At 44.0% G+C, this 23,831-nt stretch overlaps 1 protein-coding gene across 2 annotated transcripts in view; it reads right to left on the bottom strand.

Annotated features, from left to right (window-relative positions):
* The window catches only part of myo5b (myosin VB), a 77,290-nt gene that overhangs the window by 33,541 nt on the left and 19,918 nt on the right, over positions 1-23,831 (bottom strand). For both annotated transcript variants that reach the window (XM_031802517.1, XM_020457359.2), the window contains exons 2-10: positions 11,892-12,002; positions 11,159-11,330; positions 9,349-9,493; positions 8,501-8,657; positions 6,180-6,323; positions 5,805-5,886; positions 5,486-5,593; positions 5,205-5,314; positions 4,817-5,082 (exon numbers count right to left, since the gene is read on the bottom strand). In XM_031802517.1, the coding sequence (XP_031658377.1) occupies positions 4,817-5,082; positions 5,205-5,314; positions 5,486-5,593; positions 5,805-5,886; positions 6,180-6,323; positions 8,501-8,657; positions 9,349-9,493; positions 11,159-11,330; positions 11,892-12,002 (1,295 nt within the window). The remainder of the gene's footprint in view (positions 1-4,816; positions 5,083-5,204; positions 5,315-5,485; positions 5,594-5,804; positions 5,887-6,179; positions 6,324-8,500; positions 8,658-9,348; positions 9,494-11,158; positions 11,331-11,891; positions 12,003-23,831) is intronic.

Consider the following 23,831-nt stretch of genomic DNA (forward strand, 5'->3'; position numbering starts at 1 on the left):
TAATGTACCATCCTTACAAACCACTTAAATGTAAATTACCGTATTGTACATAGGCTGGTCATCAAGGTTTGTACCTGTACACTTTCCATCACAATACAATAATTGAGTACATTGATGATGATGTGGCTCAGTTGGTAGAGCATGGCGCTTAAAATGCTACGGTTGTGGGTTCGATTCCCACATGGGACCAGTACGAAAAAGTATGAAAATGTATCCACTCGCTACTTTAAGTTGCTCTGGATAAGACGGTCTACTAAAATGGAAAAGGAATGAATAGATCATTTCACTTTTCACGTAGAAATCAGTTGCATTTGAAAAGTATTTCAAGAAACTGGGAAACATGACAAACAGTGAATCAAGCAAGTATTTTATATTCCAGAAGTATTTTCAGATGAACTGTTTTGTACAGATAATTATCAGACTCAAGTTACAAATACCCCACCGCTGTATGTCTTATTATTTGGGCTTTCTACTGTAGCTCAGCATCTTTCCCCTCCCAGCGCCAGGCCAGGCTGCCAGTTTTTATCAATAATCTAACCCACAGCAGAGAACCAATTAAGCCCTCAGTCAAACAGGGTCATGAATAAGAAAAGCACAGCTACCCCAATTCAATATGGTTCCATCCTCTATCTACTGTAATGAAAAGAGGCACTTAAACACAGGGGATGGAGGTATTTGAGTGCTCACACACACAGATGCGTATGTGGCAGTGTCTACAGACAATCACGGATTACAATGGGAAAACCAGGCACGTCGCAGACACCGACGTCTTGCTCCCAGTCAAGCTAAACACCTTTCTTCACCCGCTTTGACACAGTGCTGTCGACGTGGCCCGCTCCCAAGGACTGTGGGCTCTCGTTCTCCGTGTCCGACTTGAGTAAGGCTTGCTCACCCTCGCAAGGCTGCCGGCCCAGGCGGGGTCCCTAGCCGCGTCCTCAGAGCATGCGCAGACCAGCTGACTGGAGTGTTTACGGACATATTCAATCTCTCCCTATCCGATGTCAGCTGTCCCCACTTGCTTCAATATGTCCACCATTGTTCCTGTACCAAAGATAACAAAGGTAACTGAACTAAATGACTTTCACTCCGTGGCACTCACTTCTGTCATCATGAAGTGCTTTAAGAGTCTAGTTAAGGATCATATCACCTCTACCTTACATAACACCCGAGACCAAGGGTGTACAGCCCACATCCGGCCAGCCGGGCACTTCAATCCGGGCCGTTTTTTTTTTGTGGTATCCAATTGGTAGTTACAGTCTTGTCCCATCGCTGCAACTCCAGTACAGACTCAGAAGAGGCGAAGGTCGAGAGCTGTACATCCTCCGAAACACGATCCAGCCAAGCCGCACCGCTTCTTGACACAATGCCCACTTAACCTGGAAGCCAGCCGCACCAATGTTTCGGAGGAAACACTGTGCACCTGGCGACCGTGTCAGTGTGCATGCACCTGGCCCGCCACAGCGCGATGGGACAAGGAAATCTTGGCCTGCCAAACCCGGACGACGCTGGGCCAATTGTGCGCCGCCTCATGGGTCTCCCAGTCACGGCCAGCTGTGAACCCGGGTCTCTAGTGACGCCTCAAGCACTGCCATGCAGTGCCTTAGACCACTGTGCCACCCGGGAGGCAAATTCATTTTAACCAACAATTGGTCCTCCAAAAAATGTGGCCCTCCATTGAATTTCAAAATCCCGATGTGGCCCTTGGGCCAAAAACTTTGCCCACCCCTGCCCTAGAGCCACTTAAATTTGCTTACCACCCCAATAGATCCACAGTCGATGCTATCGCCATTGTAGTGCACACTTCCCTATCTCACCTGGACAAGAGGAATACCGATGTAAGAACGCTGTTCATTGACTACAGCTCAGTATTCAACACCATAGTACCCTCCAAGCTCATCATCAAGCTTGGGGCCCTGGGTCTGAACCCTGCCCTGTGCAACTGGGTCCTAGACTTCCTGACGGGCCACCCCCAGGTGGTGAAGGTAGGAAACAACACCTCCACTTCATTGATCATCAACACAGGGGCCCCACAAGGGTGTGTGCTCAGCCCCCTCCTGTACTCCCTGTTCACCCATGACTGCGTGGCCACACGCCTCCAACTAAATCATCAAGTTTGCAGACGGCACCACCATATTAGGCCTGAGTACCAACAATGACAAGACAGCCTGCAGGGAGGAGGTGAGGCGTAGTAGTGAGTAGTGGTGCCAGGAAAATAACCTCTCCCTCAACGTCAACAAAACAAAGGAGCGGATCGTGGACTTCAGGAAACATCAGAGGGAGCGCCCCCCCTATCCACATTGACGGGACAGTGCTGTGGAGAAGGTGGAAAGCGCCTCTTCAACATTAGGAGGCTAAAGAAATTTGGCTTAGCCCCTAAGACCCTCCGAAATCTTTACAGATGCACAATTGAGAGCATCCAAGAGCCTGCAAGTGCAGGGCTCGCCAGAGGGTGGTGCGGTCTGCCCAACCCATCACCGGGTGGTGCGGTCTGCCCAACCCATCATCTACAGGACCTGATGTCACAGGAAGGCCAAAAAGATCATCAAGGACAAAAACCACCCGAGCCACGGCCTGTTCACCCCGCTACCATCCAGAAGGCGAGATCAGTACATGTGCATCAAAGCTGTGACAGAAGCTGTTTTTCAGTCTCTCGATCTCAAGGTAGACTGTTAAATAGCCATCACTCGCCGGCTACCACCTGGTTACTCAACCCTGCACCGTCGAGGCTGCTGCCCTATACAGTGGGGCAAAAAAGTATTTAGTCAGCCACCAATTGTGCAAGTTCTCCCACTTAAAAAGATGAGGCCTGTAATTTCCAAATTATTGGGGGAAAATAAGTATTTGGTCACCTACAAACAAGCAAGATTTCTGGCTCTCACAGACCTGTAACTTCTTCTTTAAGAGGCTCCTCTGTCCTCCACTCGTTACCTGTATTAATGGCACTTGTTATCAGTATAAAAGACACCTGTCCACCTCCAAACTCCACTATGGCCAAGACCAAAGAGCTGTCAAAGGACACCAGAAACAAAATTGTAGACCTGCACCAGGCTGGGAAGACTGAATCTGCAATAGGTAAGCAGCTTGGTTTGAAGAAATCAACTGTGGGAGCAATTATTAGGAAATGGAAGACATACAAGACCACTGATAATCTCCCTCGATCTGGGGTTCCACGCAAGATCTCACCCCGTGGGGTCAAAATGATCACAAGAACGGTGAGCAAAAATCCCAGAACCACACGGGGGGACCTAGTGAATGACCTGCAGAGAGCTGGGACCAAAGTAACAAAGCCTACCATCAGTAACACACCGCCAGGGACTCAAATCCTGCAGTGCCAGACGTGTCCCCCCTGCTTAAGCCAGTACATGTCCAGGCCCGTCTGAAGTTTGCTAGAGAGCATTTGGATGATCCAGAAGAAGATTGGGAGAATGTCATATGGTCAGATGAAACCGAAATAGAACTTTTTGGTAAAAACTCAACTCGTCGTGTTTGGAGGACAAAGAATGCTGAGTTGCATCCAAAGAACACCATACCTACTGTGAAGCATGGGGGTGGAAACATCATGCTTTGGGGCTGTTTTTCTGCAAAGGGACCAGGACGACTGATCCGTGTAAAGGAAAGAATGAATGGGGCCATGTATTGTGAGATTTTGAGTGAAAACCTCCTTCCATCAGCAAGGGCATTGAAGATGAAACGTGGCTGGGTCTTTCAGCATGACAATGATCCCAAACACACCGCCCGGGCAACAAAGGAGTGGCTTCGTAAGAAGCATTTCAAGGTCCTGGAGTGGCCTAGCCAGTCTCCAGATCTCAACCCCATAGAAAATCTTTGGAGGGAGTTGAAAGTCCATGTTGCCCAGCAACATCTCCAAAACATCACTGCTCTAGAGGAGATCTGCATGGAGGAATGGGCCAAAATACCAGCAAGTGAAAACCTTGTGAAGACTTACAAAAAATGTTTGACCTCTGTCATTGCCAACAAAGGGTGTATAACAAAGTATTGAGAAACTTTTGTTATTGACCAAATACTTATTTTCCACCATAATTTGCAAATAAATTCATTAAAAATTCTACAATGTGATTTTCAGGATTTTTTTTCTCTCATTTTGTTTGTCATAGTTGAAGTGTACCTATGATGAAAATTACAGGCCTCTCTCATATTTTTACATGGGAGAACTTGCACAATTGGTGGCTGACTAAATACTTTTTTGCCCCACTGTATACAGAGACATAGAATCACTGGTCACTTTAATAATGGAACACTAGTCACTTTAATAATGTTTACATACTGCTTTACTCATCTCTTATGTATATACTGTATTCTATGCAATACCACTCCGACATTGCTCGTCCTAATATTGATATTATTTTACTTTTAGATGTGTGTAGTGTTAGATGTTACTACACTGTTGGAGCTAGGAACACACGCATTTCGCTACAGCAGCAATAACATCTGCTAAATATGTGTATGTGACTGATAACATTTGATTTGATTTGCACAGATAAAGAGTAGATTTGAAATCTACTCATCAAATATCATGCTTCTCCGTGCCTTTAGTACAGAAAACATTGTGTGACAGAACTGCGAGGGAAAATGATGTTCTTCTGTTTGTCTGCTGTCACAGTGTGTTAACTTACTGCCCGCCTGGGATGCTTTTACCATTCACCATGGCTGAGATTACACTCCTGAAATAAGACTTCTATTGCTGGCATGAAAATCGGGTCTCACCACACAGTCAAATTTCTCTCACAATCCCAAACCAACCCACTGTTGAGGTTTGTTTTCAGAGGTTCTGGGGAGCACAGCTGGGCAGTCTTACCCGTAGATGTCCAGAACACCGATGAAGGAGTGTTGTTTGGAGGAGGTGTGCAGGGACTTGTTGACGTGCTCCACGATCCAGTCAAACATGTGGGCGTAGATGTGTTTGGCGAGTGCGTCGCGGGCATTAGCCGCCTGTTTGCGGGACATGTTCTTGACATAGGTCTCTGACGTGGTGACCAGCTTCCTGTGACATAGCCAGTGTTCCATCTGCTCCAGCTCCACCCCCAGCAACCGGCAAAAGTGCGTCAAGTGAGGGTCGTTCCTCTACAAACACACACAGATTTTCTCAATAAATTATGTATAGAGAAGATATACGGTTTGAGGCTGTGATGTGGAACTATAAACTCAAACAGAATTAAGCTGGATAAGGCTGTATAGTGACATACTGATATGTGGCAGGAGTCTCCGTCTCTCTCCGAGCAGATCTCCACGTTCCCCAGATGCAGGATGGAAGCTATGATTCTGAAGATGCTGCTTTGACTGCTCTCCTTAACACCTGCAAAAACAAACCACAATAAGGTAAATATTGTTCCACAGGGAGATTGAAAAAAAGAACAAAAACCCAGTCAGTATTTATGTCCAAGATACATAAACCCCTTTGTTCTGAGCCTGTTCTAATGTAGCGGTGTTACCATCTTAGAATGTACCCATGTAGTCAGACCGTTACCCAGTAGTGTAAAGGCTTCCTTCGTCTTCTTGAAGTCCTCGGCATCATTCACCCCCTCAATGAAGATGTTCTCTCCTTGCGATGTGAAGATGAAGTCTTCCGCACTGGCTTTAAGATGAAAGCAGAGATCGGAATAAACGTATTAGAAAAGTGTTCCTATTTGAACGTCCTCACAGACGACACGTACTATTCTCTGAATGTAGTTCGAAGGACTATGCTCCTGTAAACTTGACATAAAAAAAATAACGATTGCAGTTATTATGCAGTTGCTTCCTTAACAGAAACTTAGTTGAATATTGGCACGGTCTGTGACACTTACTCAAGGCTAGGTCTTTGAACTCCGGGAAGCTAGCAGAGGCACACAACTGGTAGAAGATGTGGTAATTCCTCTCATCCTCAGCCTAAAAAGCAGAAATATACTACACTTTACTCTTTATCAATAATATATTCTGAGGAATGAAAGACTTTTGTTAGATCATGAGTTCCCACAGGCTGCAATTTAATATTGTATTAATTTCTGTAAAGTACTTCGATACGTTTATTTTGATATTTGATTGGCTGGGAAAAAAACATGTCAAGCTAGGACCTAATCAAATGTTTAAATGAAGGAGAGTAAATGTGAAGGGAAGCACGGACTTAGTAAGCAGTAATACAGAGTTTCATCCCAGACTGCGCAGCGTGGAGTTACACGTACCTGGAACACCACCCTCGACTTCTCCAGCAGATACGTGCGCATGTTGGCACCTATTATGTGATAACGCCTGTCAAAACCAATCTGGATGTACTTCCCAAAACGACTGCTGTTGTCATTGCGCGTGGTTTTCGCATTTCCAATAGCCTGAAAAGAGAAGCAGAGGGGTGGAGGAAAAAAATGTGGGAGTTTCAGAGATCAAAAGAAAATCATAACCACTGTAAAATAGATTTAAACTCGGCAAAAAAAGGTGCTCTCACCGTTAACTGCGTTTATTTTCAGCAAACTTAACATGTGTCTGTTCATATTTGTATGAACATAACAAGATTCAACAACTGAGACATAAACTGAACAAGTTCCACAGACATGTGACTAACAGAATAATGTGTCCCTGAACAAAGGGGGGGGGGGGTCAAAATCTAAAAGTAACAGTCAGTATCTGGTGTGGCCACCAGCTGCATTAAGTACTGCAGTGCATTTCCTCCTCATGGACTGCACCAGATTTGCCAGGTCTTGCTGTGAGATGTTACCCCACTCTTCCACCAAGGCACCTGCAAGTTCCCAGACATTTCTGGGGGGGAAATGGCCCTAGCCCTCACCCTCTGATCCAACAAGTCCCAAACGTGCTCAATGGGATTGAGATCCGGGCTCTTCGCTGGCCATGGCAGAACACTGGCATTCCTCTCTTGCAGAACGAGCAGTATGGCTGGTGGCATTGTCATGCTGGAGGGTCATGTTAGGATGAGCCTGCAGGAAGGGTACCACATGAGGGAGGAGGATGTCTTCCCTGTAACACACAGCGTTGAGATTGCCTGCAATAACAACAAGCTCAGTCCGATGATGCTGTGACACACCGCCCCAGACCATGACGGATCCTCCACCTCCAAAATCGATCCCGCTCCAGAGTACAGGCTTCGGTGTAACGCTCATTCCTTTGACATCATGAATCTGACCATCACCCCTGGTGAGACAAAACCCTGACTCAGTGAAGAGCACTTTTTGCCAGTCCTGTCTGGTCCAGCAACAGTGGGTTTGTGCCCATAGGCGACGTTGTTGCCGGTGATGTCTGGTGAGAACATGCCTACAAGCGCTCAGACCAGCCTCTCTCAGCCTATTGCAGACAGTCTGAGCTCCAATGGAGGGATTGTGCATTCCTGGTGTAACTCAGGCAGTTGTTGACATCCTGTCCTGCAGGTGTGATGTTTGGATGTTTTGATCATGTTGTTTCATGTGATCTGCCACTGCGAGGACGATCAGCTGTCCGCCGTGTCTCCCTGTAGCATTGCCTTAGGCGTCTCACAGTACAGACATTGCAATTTATTGCCCGGGACACATCTGCAGTCCTCATGCCTCCTTGCAGCATGCAAGGCATGTTCACGCAGATGGTCATGGACCCTGGGCATCTTTCTTTTGGTGTATTTCAGAGTCAGTAGAAAGGCCTCTTTTTAGTGTCCTAAGTTTTCATAACTGTGACAATTGCCCACCATCTGTAAGCTGTTAGTGTCTTAACGACCGCTCCACAGGCGCATGTTCACTAATTGTTTATGGTTCATTGAACAAGCATGGGAAACAGGGTTCAAACCCTTTACAATGAAGATCTGTGAAGTTATTTGGATTTTTACTAATTATCTTTGAAAGACAGGGTCCTGAAAAAAAGAGTTTATATCTTCTGAAATTGTGATTCATGCCACACAAAAACCTTTAGCTTCTCCTTGCTGCTCGTAATGTGCCTTGACAGTTGTAAAGCTCCTAATTTTGAGTTGTGTCATCTGCCAAGATGGAGACTGTGCCCAACTGGCCTTGCATACAGATCTGTCCTGTTTCTTCACTCTGACTGATCTAGCTGAGGTGAGGCTGGTAATGGACTCAGAGATGTCGGACTCTCCTCAGCTATAACTTCCTGAAGGACAGAGAGTCATGATAACTTTCTAGCTAGCAGCTTCTCCTAGCCGTATCTTCCCAGGCAGGCTGTGGGACTTTGCTGTTAATGGACTCCTGGTGTGTTTAGCTTCTCCACCTACAGTTTACAAAATGATTCCCCATAAGAATACTGTGCTGTAATCTCTACAAAGTTACAGCTGATTCATAAAACTTTCAGGGCATAGAAAAAGTATAACACGATGACGTTTTCACGAGAACCCATCGAAGCAGGTAAATAAAATATTACCTGGTTGTCCAGAAGATACATGTGTCATCTCCAAAAAGACACAAATCATATTATGTAAGACATATATTCCCGGATCGACCTCCTTTACTAGGATGCCATTCTGCCGGGCTGGACTACAGTATGGGACCAGCAGCCCATCCCCAGTTCCCCTCCTCACCTCCATGATGGGGCTGGAGGCCAGCACCTTCTCCTCAACGTTGGTGTCGTTGGCCGACCCTCCCACAGTGGCGAAGAACCGCATGGCGTACTTAGCAGAGACGGTCTTCCCTGCCCCCGACTCCCCACTTACTATGATGGATTGGTTCCTCTCATCTCTACGGGAAAAGAAAAAGAGAGAGAAAGACATTTGGAACATTTAATAAAAAGAGGTAACTTGACCAGAGCTGCATTAAAATGGGCCACGTCTAGAGTTACACAACGCTCATTTTCTCTACATGACTGGAGTTGCCAGGACTACCCAGCAGTGGGCATGCACAGTACGTAGGCAGTGGCCATGGTATTTATTGTCTTTTGCTCTACAGAGAAGAGCAGCATTGATGAGGTTGACAGTTAATGTGGACGGGAGCACTGTTATTATCCACCCACATCTTCCATTGAAGACACAGTTTATCTCTGTGGCGACTCATTATTCAGTCCCACACCAACACTATTTACATTTTAGCAGATGCTCTTATCGAGAGTGCATACATTTACATTTCACACTTTTTTTCCCCCTCATACTGGTCCCCCATGGGAATTGAACCCACAACCCTGGCTTTGCAAGCGCCACGCTCTACCAACTGAGCCACACACTATCAAAATTACATATCAAACCGAATGAGGAGTCAAGTGCTTGCTATGCTACACAGCTCCACGTGCCACACAGTAACAACTCAATTGCTTCCCAAAACAGACTAATATATAGAATGTGGTTATTAATTGGCAACTCTTCCAGGTCTAACACATTAACAGTATCCTGATCCTGTGTTATACCCGTTTAGCTGTACCCTGAGGCTCATCCAGTACCTGGCCATCTGCTTGTATGCCTCCTCAGCAACAGCAAAGATGTGTGGGTCCATGTCTCCCATGTTCTGCCCACTGTAGGCATTGATGACCTCCTCTCCATAGATCTGAAGCTGGTCGTAGGGGTTGATGGCCACCAGTACGATACCTATAGAGGAAGGAGGGAAGGGAGGACAGAGAAAATAGTATGGCCAGTCAGTGAGGCTGTAACCTCTAGTTACTTAATCCTATATTTAGTAATACATCCCATATATTCTTGTGGGTGTGTATTTGTGTGTCTCTGGGGTTTGCAACCCAGCTGAGGATCTCAGCCATCTATTTCCTGTGTTTGAGGAGTGCAAAATCCACTTGGTCACTGAAATCTTGCTGGATTGATTGCCTTCATTTCACTGGTGACTCTTTCCCACCATTGCTTGTGCCATTCGTCCCCCCCCCCCCCCCCCCGTTAATGTAAAGACCGCGGAAACGTTTGGAATGACCTGCATATATACAGTATGCTGGATGTATTGGTAATGGCTGAAATGGGCTCAATAAAATACATCTATAAGAACGCTAACGCTTCGTACGAGATTTAACGGCACGTCTTCGACAGTTACATCACAAGAAAGAGAACAAAGATAAAAAAGGTATTTTGATGGGTGGTAGTTTTTTTTTGTCCAATTTGGAAAAAAAAGTAATGATTTGATACAGTTGAAATACTTACAAATTAAATGCGCTGAAATGAAAGCAAATTCTGATGAAAACTTGGATTAGTGACATTAGGTCTGATCTCACAAACATTGTAAAATATGTTTGGATGGGTGTAATCTAGAGCCAAGCGTGTAGAGTTCTATTAGCATTGGTTATCCTTCTCTTGACACACTTGTCAAACTATGCACGAGAAGGTGACAACAACAGGAAGGAGTAACCTAGAGACAGAGCAAGTTTTGGGTGGCTCCACCCCTTTATATGCATTTATTCATGAATGCAAATACACCCAGCATACTGTATATATGCAAATGAGGCAACATATTTTCACAAAGTATTTAAGAAATACCTGATATACTAAGAAAATATGAGAAAGTAAATACCTGAATTCCCACCAGAATACCTTAAGTCCATTAATTGTATGTGCATCTACATTTTAGTAATTTAGCAGACGCTCTTATCCAGAGTGACTTACAGTCAGTGCGTTCACATTAAGATAGCTAGGTGGGACAACAACATATCACAGATGATAATAATAATAATAATAATAATAATTAGATAATCCTATCATACAGTACAGTACAATATGCTACTGTGGGTAAAAACACATTGTTAACAGCCCTTTGTATTTTTCCTGCTACCTTTGATAGGCAAATACTATCAAAACATATGACAACATCCATATTACCAGAGGAATGTAGTAGGCTCACCCAAGTTTGCAATGGCAGGGTTACTATGGGGACAGATTTCCCTAATTAAAACATGATGGTGATATCTATGACCAGTGTAGGATCAACAGACAAATATTGTCTTTGCTCATTCCCCTTTGTCTGCTTTGTTAAGGGCGCATACCACACATGGCAACAGATCACTCATTGGCTGTTAACGTCAATGGAACCCTAGTTGATCGGGGAATTGGGAGGACAGGTTTGTAAAAGTTGGGACAAGATAACCATTAAAAAGGTAAATGAAAGCCTCGACCCTACACATGGTGTAAAATAAGCCAGCTACCATAATAAACGTAGGAGGAATTTGCAGCACAAGGTCAGACCCTATACAGACCAGACATTCTGGTTACTATAAGTAGCGCTGTCAGAGCAGGTGGTGGTACAGTATAGATACTTACCACAGTATGTGTAGATGTGGTTGGGCTCGAGGAAGCGCACTTTGAGGTTGTGCAGGACAGCAGGCTCGTGAAGGTAGCTGAGCGCTGTGAGGTCATTCTCCCCCACCAGGATATCAGGGTTCCGGAGGAAGGGAAGAGGGTTGTCTTTGGGTCCGATGCGGTATTCCAACAGCTGGGACAGGAGGGGTTCAAGCCAAAAAATGTCAATACTAAAAAAACATTAAAAGCAAAGTATGTGCACCTAGTTTGAGGGTATGATGACTCCCTTTATCAGTTGAAATCACATTGCAGCACTGTCCATAACTACACATGTTAAAGGACATGTATTTGGTGGCTTCTAGATGTTTATGAATCATACCTGTATCAACTAGAGATTGTGATCGTGAGTAGGGAAACATACTGCTGCTGCACACAGCGATAATATCATCATCTGCTGATTCATTCAAACTACTCTTGGCACAGTGCATTCTTATTTAATAACTGTATCTTGTACTCTCAGGGCTTGCATCTCTCACTTCAAAAAATATGATTAATGATTCATGGCACCAAAGTTTCTGAATGTGCGTGGGCACGCACACACATTAACTGCTTTAATGAGGACATGTACAAATGTACATGAGCACGACAAAATAGACCAAAGCATATTGAGTCCTTAAGCAAGGGCTAGATTATTTAAAAAAAATTATAACGATATTTATCTTATAATTGTGGCCTGATCCCGGGGGGGGATTACCGATTCATCTTCAAGTTTGAGGTGCAGGATTGGCTCTCCCTCCTTGTAGTCCTTGATGATCTCTGCAGCTCTCCATACATCCTCTGGGTCTGGGATCCACACCCGAGTGTACTGCAACACAAAAACACATACAACACATTCAACTCATCAATTACTTTGGATATTGTTTGCACATTTAGAGAGCATTCCTCCCCTACTTGCCCATGTTCATTGACCGTGTGTAATTTATAGTCCATGCAAACATACTGTCAAGCCATAAAAAGCGACAGAACTGCTGAATGCTCTAGAGATGTCCAATTGATATGACAGCTCAAAGATGCGTTATTGTTTCAAACTAAAGCTGAAAATAAGTGTCAACAGGTTGACGATGTGGCAGTGTTGAGGCAATTTGTTTGTGACACATCCCGCCTTGAGATACCCTTGATAGGCCCCCATTACCCACCCATTGTGAAGGAGAAGGGCTTGACCCTCGACAAAAATCACCATCAGATTCCATCAACCATCTCCCTCTACCTTCATCTGATCAAGCCATAAACTGACCATCTCCATCTTTGGAGGAAACCTTCACTCAAAGACTTGGCCTCTATTGGTGGACCTAGCTAACTATAGCTAGGCTACTCAGCCTATTGCTTGATCGTTTTTGTTTGTTTGTTTGTTGTTGCTTTTGAAGCGCTTTGAGGTTTCTTTCTGTTATGAAAATGTATGAAACTTTTTATAGCACTTATTATTATTTTTGTCAGGAGAGTGGGAGTGATAACTCACTGATTAAATCATACAAACCATTAGCTGGTCCTCCGCTGCTAATTGCATTTTGAAATTAGAACTATTAGAAAAATATATATAAAAAAATAGGGGGGGGTAAATGGTAAATAAAAATAAAAAACACATGAAATTAGGTATTGTCAATTTCATTCAGGATCAGAACAATCATTTTTGTTTACAAAAAAATCCCTGCTGAACAAAAAAATGGAGCATATCATTTTATGGCGTTAATTAATCATTAATTGACTAGTCCATTTCTCAGCACATCGGCCTAGGTTTCACTTCACTGACAGTTAGGCCTATAACGACCGTACCAGATGCAAACTACTGCCCCACAGAACAAAAGGACAAGCAGTTTATTTTTTGTGTTCTTGAGGGCAAAAAGAAAAGCCAGACAAATTATCCTAAACACGGTCCTCCTGACCTCCCATTCCTTCACAAGCACAAGACAGTCTAACAATGCACTGCTATGAGGTAATAGGGAGTAAGTGGGGGAAACAGCAGACAAAGGAGAAGGCGAAACAAAACTACTGTACGCAGTATAATCACTGTTGAGATGTTTCAGCTCTTTAAAAACCACAACCATATTTTATCTGACAGAGATAAGCCGGCCTAAGCTGCAGACCTTAGAAACACAGTACAGTAGAGTAGCAGCCTAACCTCAGACAGCTAAACTACATAGGGTTCACTGTGGGTGATCAAGCACAAGTCATTTTCTATTAAAAAGGTATCTTTACCTTGACTCAAGTATGACAATTGGGTACCTTTTCCACCATTGCACAGGGATGAAAGTAAGGCGGACCTGTACGGCATCCCGGGAAAAATAAATAGGGGGTGGTACGCCGTACCGGTAAAACCTGGGCCGATCACAATAACTAAAACATCAAGAAAACTGTAGGCTGTACCACCATTATTTATCATTACCATACGTCAGAGGCATGAAAGAGCAAATGGACTTGAAAGTGGGTGATACCACATTGCATTTCGGCTTCGACAAGAACACAGAAATGTGCCAAGGCAGAGATGGGTGGCCACACCAAGAAGCACGCGGACAGCAGTGGAGGCATTCATTCTGGCCTAATGACAATCACCAAATGTCATGACACTTTTTGGTGTTTTGTGTAAAAGAAGTCTCTTTCCATTCACAACTGTTTGGAGGATGGAAATATGGTTGTGAGTGGATGAACGTGCGTGGGTAGCCTAGTGAAGGAGCCCTTTGAAGTGATTGTTAGACAAGCAGAGGAAAACATCATGACTGGTTGTGTTTATGCCACTATAAAGCTCAATGACAAATCTTTATGACTAAGCCCACACTCTGGTTTGACATTGGAGAAATATGCCTATTCCTCTGTCCATTCTTCCCTGAAAGCTCTATTTTTCATTATCCATCTTTCTTTTCAGACTTTTTCAGAGCAACATTCTCTTGATTGCAAGCAGTTTTTCCCCAATCAACGCACAAAGAAATATAAAAAACAAATTTAATAGAGACGTTGGTGATTTTATCAGTGTAATCACATTGAAAATATGAGGATATGTTATTGACATTGACCTGATTATATAGCCAACTAACCAGATGTGTTAAACATTGTGTTTAATGTGTAACATAGGCCTATGAATTGGGCTGCTATTATGTTCTGTTCTGCTGACTATTAGCTGAGAAAATTGCCCTAGGCCAAACCTATTGCCAACCCATGCTGTACACTATTCTAGTTTAGCGAGGATGGGGGAGGGGGATTTTTTTGTCTCGCCTAGGGCGGCAGAATGTCCAGGGCCAGGCCTGTTACGCTCACACATTTTCTGGGTGCACAGGCATGCACACATAGGGATTTCCCATACCAGGAAGAAATTAATTCTACTTTCACCCCAATATATACATAGTTTATGTACATAAAACCAGCAGATAGCAGATAGCAGCTAGATGCATGTCAATTTGAGCCAGCAGAGGAAGAAAGCCCAAACAAAAAGGGGTGCTGAAAGAAGGGGGGGGGTCATAAAGTAGCAACATCCCTCCAGTGCAGAACTGTTTCTCCTTTACAACACTACAGAGGGAGAGAGGAGGAAACTTTTAGAAAAATAACTACATCTGCAAAGGTTAATGAACGTTCCAATTCATTTCCTCCATTCGGCCACATTGGCATTATATTCATTAGAAAAAGGTAAGTTGACGGAATCATTTGTAGACTACGGTTCCCATTTCAGAAGCAGACTGAATTAACTCAGTTTGTCAGGGGTAATAGAGTTTATGCAGTGCTCAGCCCTACGGAGCTGTGTACTCTGTGTGTAAGTCAAGTGGATTTTCCACAGCTGAGCTCTGCGTGTCTCAAATGGAGAACAAACTCTCTGTACGACCTTCTCAACTTCATCGGAAACTTACTTCTCAACACGTTGTCAGTGTTTACGGTTACCAGAGAGCCCAGCTATCTCAGATCAGTACATCATGATATCTCTCAGCCTGATATCAAAACAGTGAGAGGAGTCAGATGACACTCTACCCCATGAGGTTTAACCTAACATTTACCTCGGGTCACAGAGGGCCCATTCATATTTCAACAAGAACACCTCCCAACCATGTCGCAGGCCACTCCCCTGTAGAAATACATTATAGAGAAGACACCTACCGACGCCAAGTCCTTGTTACTCATGCTCTGACTGAGAAGCTAAAAGACTGAACTTTGAGCGCTGTCTTCTTCTTCTTCTCCCCCCCCCCCCCTCCCGGGCAACTGAGAGGCACAGCGTATTACGACAGGCGAGATGACAGCAGCGCTTTTTAATCCGCTTTAATAAGGAGGCAGCGGGCGGGCTGGCAGATAACTGGGGGGGGGGGGGGGGGGGTGTAGCGATACATAATAACCTTGCGTAGCGTTGCAACCGACCGTGATATCACTAATATTACCCACGTGTCAGCCAGGGTCACTTGGGCTTTGACTCTGGGAACACTTAAAGACCGTTTGTCTCCTAGTCTGAAACTTTCTCACACAACCCGAGGGAAAATCTTATTGTACTGTGAGTGACTTTCATTCTGTTTTGCAGCTTACAGTTGTAGGAAATAGTATGGCTTATTTGACCTGATCAGTACCTTATTTATGACTAACCTATTAGGTTACATAGGGCCTTGTTCAAAATTATTGCACAACAGAGCCAGCAACTCACTCACCACCAGTCCATTTAGACGTGGGACATAAAAACCGATTCACGCGCTTACTTGTAAGGAGATCGACGACGGGTCACAAAGGTGCTCTCACTTCGCTCCCGATTGCAAGATTACGCTCATGGGTTACAATGCTCCTCCTTTGCTCAGAGTTCTTCTTCACAAGCACAGAGACTTCTGTGCACTTGTTAAGTATCCAGCAGAGCTATGACAATTTGTGACCATTCTTTTAGCACGGAAATAAAAGAACAATGAGTGAGTCCCCCCCTCCCTCCAAATCACAGACTATCACAGCAGTCAGGTCAGGTGTGACTCTACATCACCATCATCATCATCATCCCAGGGCGACACATCAGAGAAGGAAATAAACAAAGCCCTTTCTCTGGATCCCACTGAGCAACTACAGTAACTCCCCATGCCGCTGATACAACATGCTGGGACACACTTTCATTGGTTAGCTACATGTAAATCAGTTACTTAACATCACCAGGGAAGAAATCAATAGGGGAAACATGAGAGAGAATGAGAGGGAGCGAGGGATGGATCTAAGGAAGGAGAGAGAAATGTTTAAATCAATACAAGATGTTTGTAAGCATGGCTGACATCCTGACACTTCTCCAATGAATCCTTATTGACAAAACGATTGAGGACATTTTTGGCACCGACCGTAGGCATATAATGCAAGAGGAATCCTCACTACTCTTTTCACAGACTGTTGTTTCTTCATATTTGAGAGGCTGATTGAATGTCAAGATCAAGAAAAGATCAAGGATTTGGAACGGAAATGGCAACTGGGCTGTGCCATTTCCAAAGGTTGCGTTTGAAATGGCAGCATTCATTATTAGCCTAATTGAATTACTATGCATGTCCTGGGGTAGTAGCCACAAAGCATCTCAGAAAAGGTCCAAGGAATCTTGTTAAAACCGTTTTTAAGACTAAAAAGAACTCAAAGCTCAGAGTGGGTTTTAGGATGATGTTCAACTCAACCTCAGCCGGTAATCGCGACAGTTTGAGGTACCCCAAAGGAAAGATGGCGATGACGCTTATTGACATTGTTGCAAATTATGGGGAATAACCAATGGCGACGAGGCTCACCAGCTGTGAACTCCATAGCCTCAGACAATCACAGTGAATGTGACTACATCAAATGTTGCAAAGATTTTAAAAAAGCTTGATATTTTTGCCTGACACGATCACTTTGTCTACTCTTAAATCTTTTTAACAATTCTGATATGTTGAATGTGATAGGCATATTGCACTGAATCATACAGTATGATGGTTATTAAAAGCCAACTTTTTATAATATTAGGCTACTGTTATGTCAACACACTCGTCACTCCTGTTCCAACAACTCTAAATCGCTTTGGCACAGTAGGCATCAAGTCCGTTGCTGATAATGTTGCATAAAATGTTTGGAAGGTCTATCATTTTCACCAAACACAATCAAAGTTCACATAGGCCTTGGATGCATTCAATAGCCCAACTTGAAAGAACATGATGTAGGTTAATGGAATAATCGAAAGGACAAAATGTGATTATTTATTAGCCTAGAGGTTATAAGTATTTAGGCATATCATGTGAAATAGGCCTCATGGTGAAATCATTGTCAAAAGTGCAGGAGAAACTGCTGCATGAAGGCCTAGGTTATTTATGGATTGATCATACAGGAATATATACACTGAACAAAAATATGAATGCAACATGTAAAGTGTTGGTCCCATGTTTCATGAGCTGCAATAAAAAAAGATCTCATAAATGTTATATAGGTACAAAGCTTATTTCTCTCAAATGTTGTGCCCAAATTTGTTTACATCCCTGTTAGTGAGCATTTCTCCTTTGTCAAGATAATCCGTCAACCTGATTACACAGCATGATCATTACACAGGTGCACCTTGTGCTGGGGGCAATAAAAAGCCACTCCAAAATGTGCAGTTGTGTCACACAACATAATGCCACAGATGTCTCAAGTTGAGGGAGCGTGCAATTGGCATGCTGACTGCAGGAATGTCCACCAGAGCCATTGCCAGAGAATTGAATGTTAATTGGTGTACCATAAACCACATTAAACATTGTTTTTTAATTTGGCAGTACCTCCAACCGGCCTCACAAACAGAAGACCATGTGTAACCACGCCAGCACAGGACCTCCACATCCAGCTTCTTCAGCTGCGGGATCGTCTGAGACCAGCCACCCGGATAGCTAATGAAACTGTGGATTTGCACAACCGAAGACTTTCTGCATTATCTGTCAGAAACTGTCTCAGCGAAGCTCATCTGTGTGCTCATCATCCTCACCAGGGTCTTGACCTGACTGCAGTTTGGCATCGCAACCGACTTATGTGGAAAATGCTAACCGGCACGGCGGAGAAGTGTGCTCTTCACGGATTAATCCCGGTCTCCCCAATTCCGTGGGATCCAATTGCTAGTAGTTACTATCTTGTCTCATCAATACAACTCCCGTACGGGCTCGGGAGAGACGAAGGTCGAAAGACATGCGTCCTCCGAAACACAACCCAACCAAGCCGCACTACTTCTTAACGCAGCGCGCAGGAAACACTGTGCACCTGGCAACCTTGGTTAGCGTGCACTGCGACCGGGCCCGCCACAAGAGTCGCTAGTGCGTGATGAGACAAGAATATCCCTACCGGCCAAACTCTCCCGAACACGGACGACGCTAGGCCAATTGTGCGTCGCCCCACGGACCTCCCGGTCGCGGACGGCTGCGACAGAGCCTGAGGGCAAACCCAGAGTCTCTGGTGGCACAGCTAGCACTGCGATGCAGTGCCCTAGACCACTGCGCCACCCGGGAGGCCCTGGGCGAGCGGTTTTCTGATGTCAACGTTGAGAACAAAGTGCCCCATGGGGTTACGGTATGTGCAGTCATAAGCTACAGACAATGAACACAACTGCATTTTATCAAGATCCTGAGGTTCATTGTCGTGCCATTCATCCGCCACCATCACCTCATGTTTCAGCATGATAATGCAGAGTCCCATGTTGCAAGGATCTGTACACAATTCCTGGAAGCGGAAAACATACGTTCCAGTTCTTCCACGGCCTGCATACTCACCAGACAAATCACCCATTGAGCTCTGGGTTGACATGTACGACAGCATGTTGTGTACAGATCCTTACCACCAATATCCAGCTACTTCGTACAGCCATTGAAGAGCGGGACAACATTCCACAGGCCACAATCAACAGCCTGATCAACTTTATGGGAAGGAGATCGCTGCATGAGGCAAATGGTGGTCACACCAGATACTGACTGGTTTTCTGATCCATACCCCTACCTTTTTTAAAAGTTATCTGTGACCAACACATACATATCTGTATTCCCAGTCAATTTTAAAACATTTATTTTACCTATACTTAACTAGGCAAGTCAGTTAAGAACAAATTATTATTTTCAATGACGGCCTAAGAACAGTGGGTTAACTGCCTTGTTCAGGGGCAGAACGACAGATTACTAGTTACTAGTCAGATTACTAGATTCAGTCTTCCCAGCCTGGTGCAGGTCTACAATTTTGTTTCTGGTGTCCTTTGACAGCTCTTTGGTCTTGGCCATAGTGGAGTTTGGAGTGTGACTGTTTGAGGTTGTGGACAGGTGTCTTTTATACTGATAACAAGTTCAAATAGGTGCCATTAATACAGGTAACGATTGGAGGACAGAGGAGCATCTTAAAGAAGAAGTTACAGGTCTGTGAGACGCAGAAATCTTGCTTTTTTGTAGGTGACCAAATACTTATTTTCCACCATAATTTGCAAATAAATTCATGTATGTATGTATGCATGTATGTATGTATGTATACATACATACATATATATACACACACACACACACACACACACACATACATATATATAAATAAATACATTTTAAAAAACTCCAAAGCAATTGCCTGTATATGGCGCGGGAACCACTAACTCGCTGCCTTTTAGGACATCTCATGAGGTCTCCTAAATAATCTGTCGACTAGGTAGGACTCTTATGACTAAAAGAGGCTTCATGCATAGCTTTTATTTTTTACCCATAAGAGTAGGCATAAAGTGTCTATTGTCAGGACCAATTTTCTAGTCTGAGACACATTATGGATACGGCCCCTGCTCCGATACTGTTTGAATGAAAAGCTTAGTCGCCATGACGTTATTTCTTAAACATGACAAAGTGGCTGGGATATAGCCCATATTTTGTATCCCATGGCTAAAAAGAGAGGAATTCAGCATCATACGTGTATTACTACACCTAAGTCTGCACTCAGGCTGGTGGGCAAACTTCCATTAAGTCTTCATCTTTACTGGGTCTTTGATGTCTGAAATCCTTTTGCCAAAACCCCATGCAGTGGAAGTAAGACAATTTTCCATGAAATTGGATAAACAATATCTAAGTGGATAAATAATCGCAAAGAAGTACTGAAGCATCCCATCTCAATGTCACTCACTGATGCATTTGACTTACTTCAGCATTACTGTGCATATGAATCTCCTAATTAAAATCACACTTGTCTCTGTTTCATTGAATTGCAATAATCCACCACTACACAGTCTTGAGTGACTACAGTGCCCCTACACAGTAGACTATCTACACATGCATTTAGAGAAGAGAAGAATTCATTTATAAATAGCAAGGATTTTGGCAAAGTGCCACTGAACTGGCCATTTGATTATCCTAAAGATTGGCTGATGAGACCAAGACAGAACTTTTGGACCATGTGATTGTAAACAGAGCATAAACATACAGTAAACAATTTGCTGCCTTTTTTCCTGGCTCTGCGGGTTTGGGTCGAGCCAGCCCAGCGCTCTACTCAGCCCATCACCTGGAGCGTGTGAGAGATCCAGACTGACACAATGGGGACATGATTCAGAGTTCAGGGACTCTCTCAGCCCACTATAAGATGGATCTGCCCAGAGGAGATGACCAATCAGGCCCAGAGCTCCAGGTTACAGACCCTTTCAAAAGGACAACTGGTATTTCAGTGGAACACCAGAGTCATTTCCCTTTGATCCTGACAAGATGCTTTTAACGCTCTGCTTCATTGGCTTCCACTACGGGCAGCACTGATGTCTTCAAAACACAATCTAACCTACTCACAGTACCAATTGTTTAATGGTTTGGCCATTTTTTCAAAATTGTGGGAGACACCAAAGTATCACGGGACCGTCCTTGATATGAGTGGTAATTTTAAACATTTATTTTTACAAATTCGGGATTGTATGAACCGATCTATAACAACGCATAACTCTGTGAAACAAGCTGTAAAATGCCAGAGATAGACGGGACTGATGCACATGGGAATATCTTTGGTTTGTCTCTATGACATTCAGAAGTTGAGCTAAGTCCTTCTAAAGTCAAGAAGTCAAAAAATGGAGACTTTGCTTGGGAAGTTAACGTGTGACTGTCACTATACATAGATCTTGACTTTCTGTAAAAGAGAATAGGCTTATGTATAATTCAATTGAGGGTTCATATAGTATAACATTATAGTAATAAAAGATTTGTTAACAGAATATTTGGGAAAATCTGGTCTAGACTTCATTTTCATGTAAAAGGACTGATGAAAGACTGTTGTCCTTCTGGAAGTTTCTCCCATCTCCACAGAGGAACTCTGGAGCTCTGTCAGGGAGGTGACCAAGAACCTGATGGTCACTCAGAGAGCTCCAGAGTTCCTCTGTGGAGATGGGAGAAACTTCCAGAAGGACAAGCATCTCTGTAGCACTCCACCAATCAGGCCTTTATGGTGGAGTGCCAGACAGAAGCCACTACTCAGTAAAAGGGTACATGACAGCCCACTTGGAGTTTGACAAAAGGCACCTAAAGGACTTTCAGACCATGAGAAACAAGATTCTCTGATGAAACCAAGATTGAACTCTTTGGCCTGAATGCCAAGCATCATGCATGGAGGAAACCAGGCACCGCTTATCACCTGGCAAATACCATCCCTAGGGTGAAACATGGTGGTGGCAGCATAATGCTGTGGGGATGTTTTTTAGCGGCACAGACTGGGAGACTAGTTAGGATCGAGGGAAAGATGAACAGAGCAAAGTACAGAGAGATCTTTGATGAAAACCTGCTCCAGAGCACTCAGGACCTCACCTGGGGCAAAGGTTCACCTTCCAACAGGACAACGACACTAAGCACACAGCCAAATAACATAAGGGGCTTGTTGAAGGCTTGTAGCAGTCCTCTGACTGGGGGCTACCCGCCAGAGATGTAAATCATGTCTTAAGCGGCACTCTGCTCACCTGCTGGTGGTAGAACTTTAAAAATAGCGAGCGGCAAGCTTTTTTTTGCATGCTGGGTGGCTGCTATGGCCATTCACACGGCAGCTGTGTCAGACCATTGTGATATAATCTGGTTTGATGGCAAACAGTTCTAACGCTGTAGCAGCCCAGTCAGTTTCTCTCAGCAGTGTAAACATGACAGTCACATATGGTTGCCTTTACACAGACACGGCAACGTTCTAGGGCACCTGAACAAGAGCAGATGGACTATCTGCTGGCAGTAGTGCATGGTTGTAGTAGTCACTGGGGTATCATGTAAGTTAGAGTGGACATACAATTCTCTAACTTAGCACATAAAAGGACAAATCTGTAGAAAATACCCATGTTTAACTAAAGTTCAAAGGCTTCATGAATCAACACAAATAAGGAACTACGGTACAGGTACTACCTCTGATGTGGTACTTGCCTAATAATGAAAGAAAGTCAACAGAAAAGGGAAATAAAGTGTGGTGGGATGGAAACTGTCAAAAGAGGAAGAACAGGAAAAACATGAGATTGAAAGGCAATTGCCATTACATTGTAAATGGCTTCAGTCAGTCATAAAGACATTTTGAAAGGAATAGGCTAATTCAATTGTCTTGGACTGCCCCATGGGTCAGGTGATTGTGATGGTGCAGCACTCTGAAGTGAACTGGAAGCAAGAGGGAAAACTGGCAGAGAATGCTGTTCCTTCGTGCGGTAGTAGCAGAAATGCAAATCTTGTTCAGTGATGGCAGGAACTCATTTGATTTGTAAAACAGTGTCATCTCCTAGAGCTCCGCCTCACTCCTCCTCAAACCAGCATTCTGTACACTTAAAATAAACAGCAATGGCTGACAGAGCCAGGGCTAAATATGACCTCACTATTACATTAGAAAACAAATGAATGGAGAGACTTGACAGAGGACTTCTGACTGCAGTTTGCTTTGTAGAGATCAGGAAGGTGCGCTAATGACTTTACAATATGTGTTCTAGCCACCATTCCAACAGTAGCCCCTGCTGTAGCAGTGCTAAGCTACAGTAATGCCTAGGAATAGCAGCAGCTACCTGTGAGTCAAGCTGCAGTGGTGCTGAAGTAAATCAGCTCCATTGAATGAGATGGACTTGATCAGTACTGTAAAACTCCCTCTACTCCTCATCTTTCTCTCACTCGTTACATTCTATTGCTGGGACTGGCATTCTGGCATTTTCCCGTCCTTTGCTTCGCTCTTTGCTTTGTGATTTTCTACAGGTCGAAAGCATTTTGAGACTAACAACAAACAAGATTAAAGCCCGGTTATATGGCATAAATAATCTTCTACAGAAGCAACAACAGTATGCATGCAGCTTTTGCAGCAAAACTGGACCATTAGTCCACCTTTCAAAACAATCCATCACAACACTTCGCTATTTCCAAAGGTTTGTTGCAAATTTGGACTCGGGCAAGACAAACATTAAATCAAGTAGCCAAAATCATACCCTGGTTAGCTGGAACGTGGAATTGTTGTTTCTCTTCGTAATTGTGACAGTATTCACGATATCCTCTAAAATGTCATAGATGCTGCATCGGACTGAGAGAGAAAGTTAAAAGGGGGCAATGAGGTCATCCTTAGTAAACTCCTCCCCGCACCCATATGAGCACATGCCGTAGTAGACATTTCTGCTTCTTGCAGGCCTGGGCATTTTAATAAGTCGGCCTAAGCTATTCTGTTAAAATTTAAATGCATCAGCTGCAAAGCGAATCCTCCCATCCCCGTTTTCTGTGTTTATCTGGGTCAGTGAAGTTCTCCA

This window comes from Oncorhynchus kisutch, linkage group LG23 (assembly GCF_002021735.2).
Source record: "Oncorhynchus kisutch isolate 150728-3 linkage group LG23, Okis_V2, whole genome shotgun sequence".
Taxonomy (NCBI): Eukaryota; Metazoa; Chordata; class Actinopteri; order Salmoniformes; family Salmonidae; genus Oncorhynchus; species Oncorhynchus kisutch.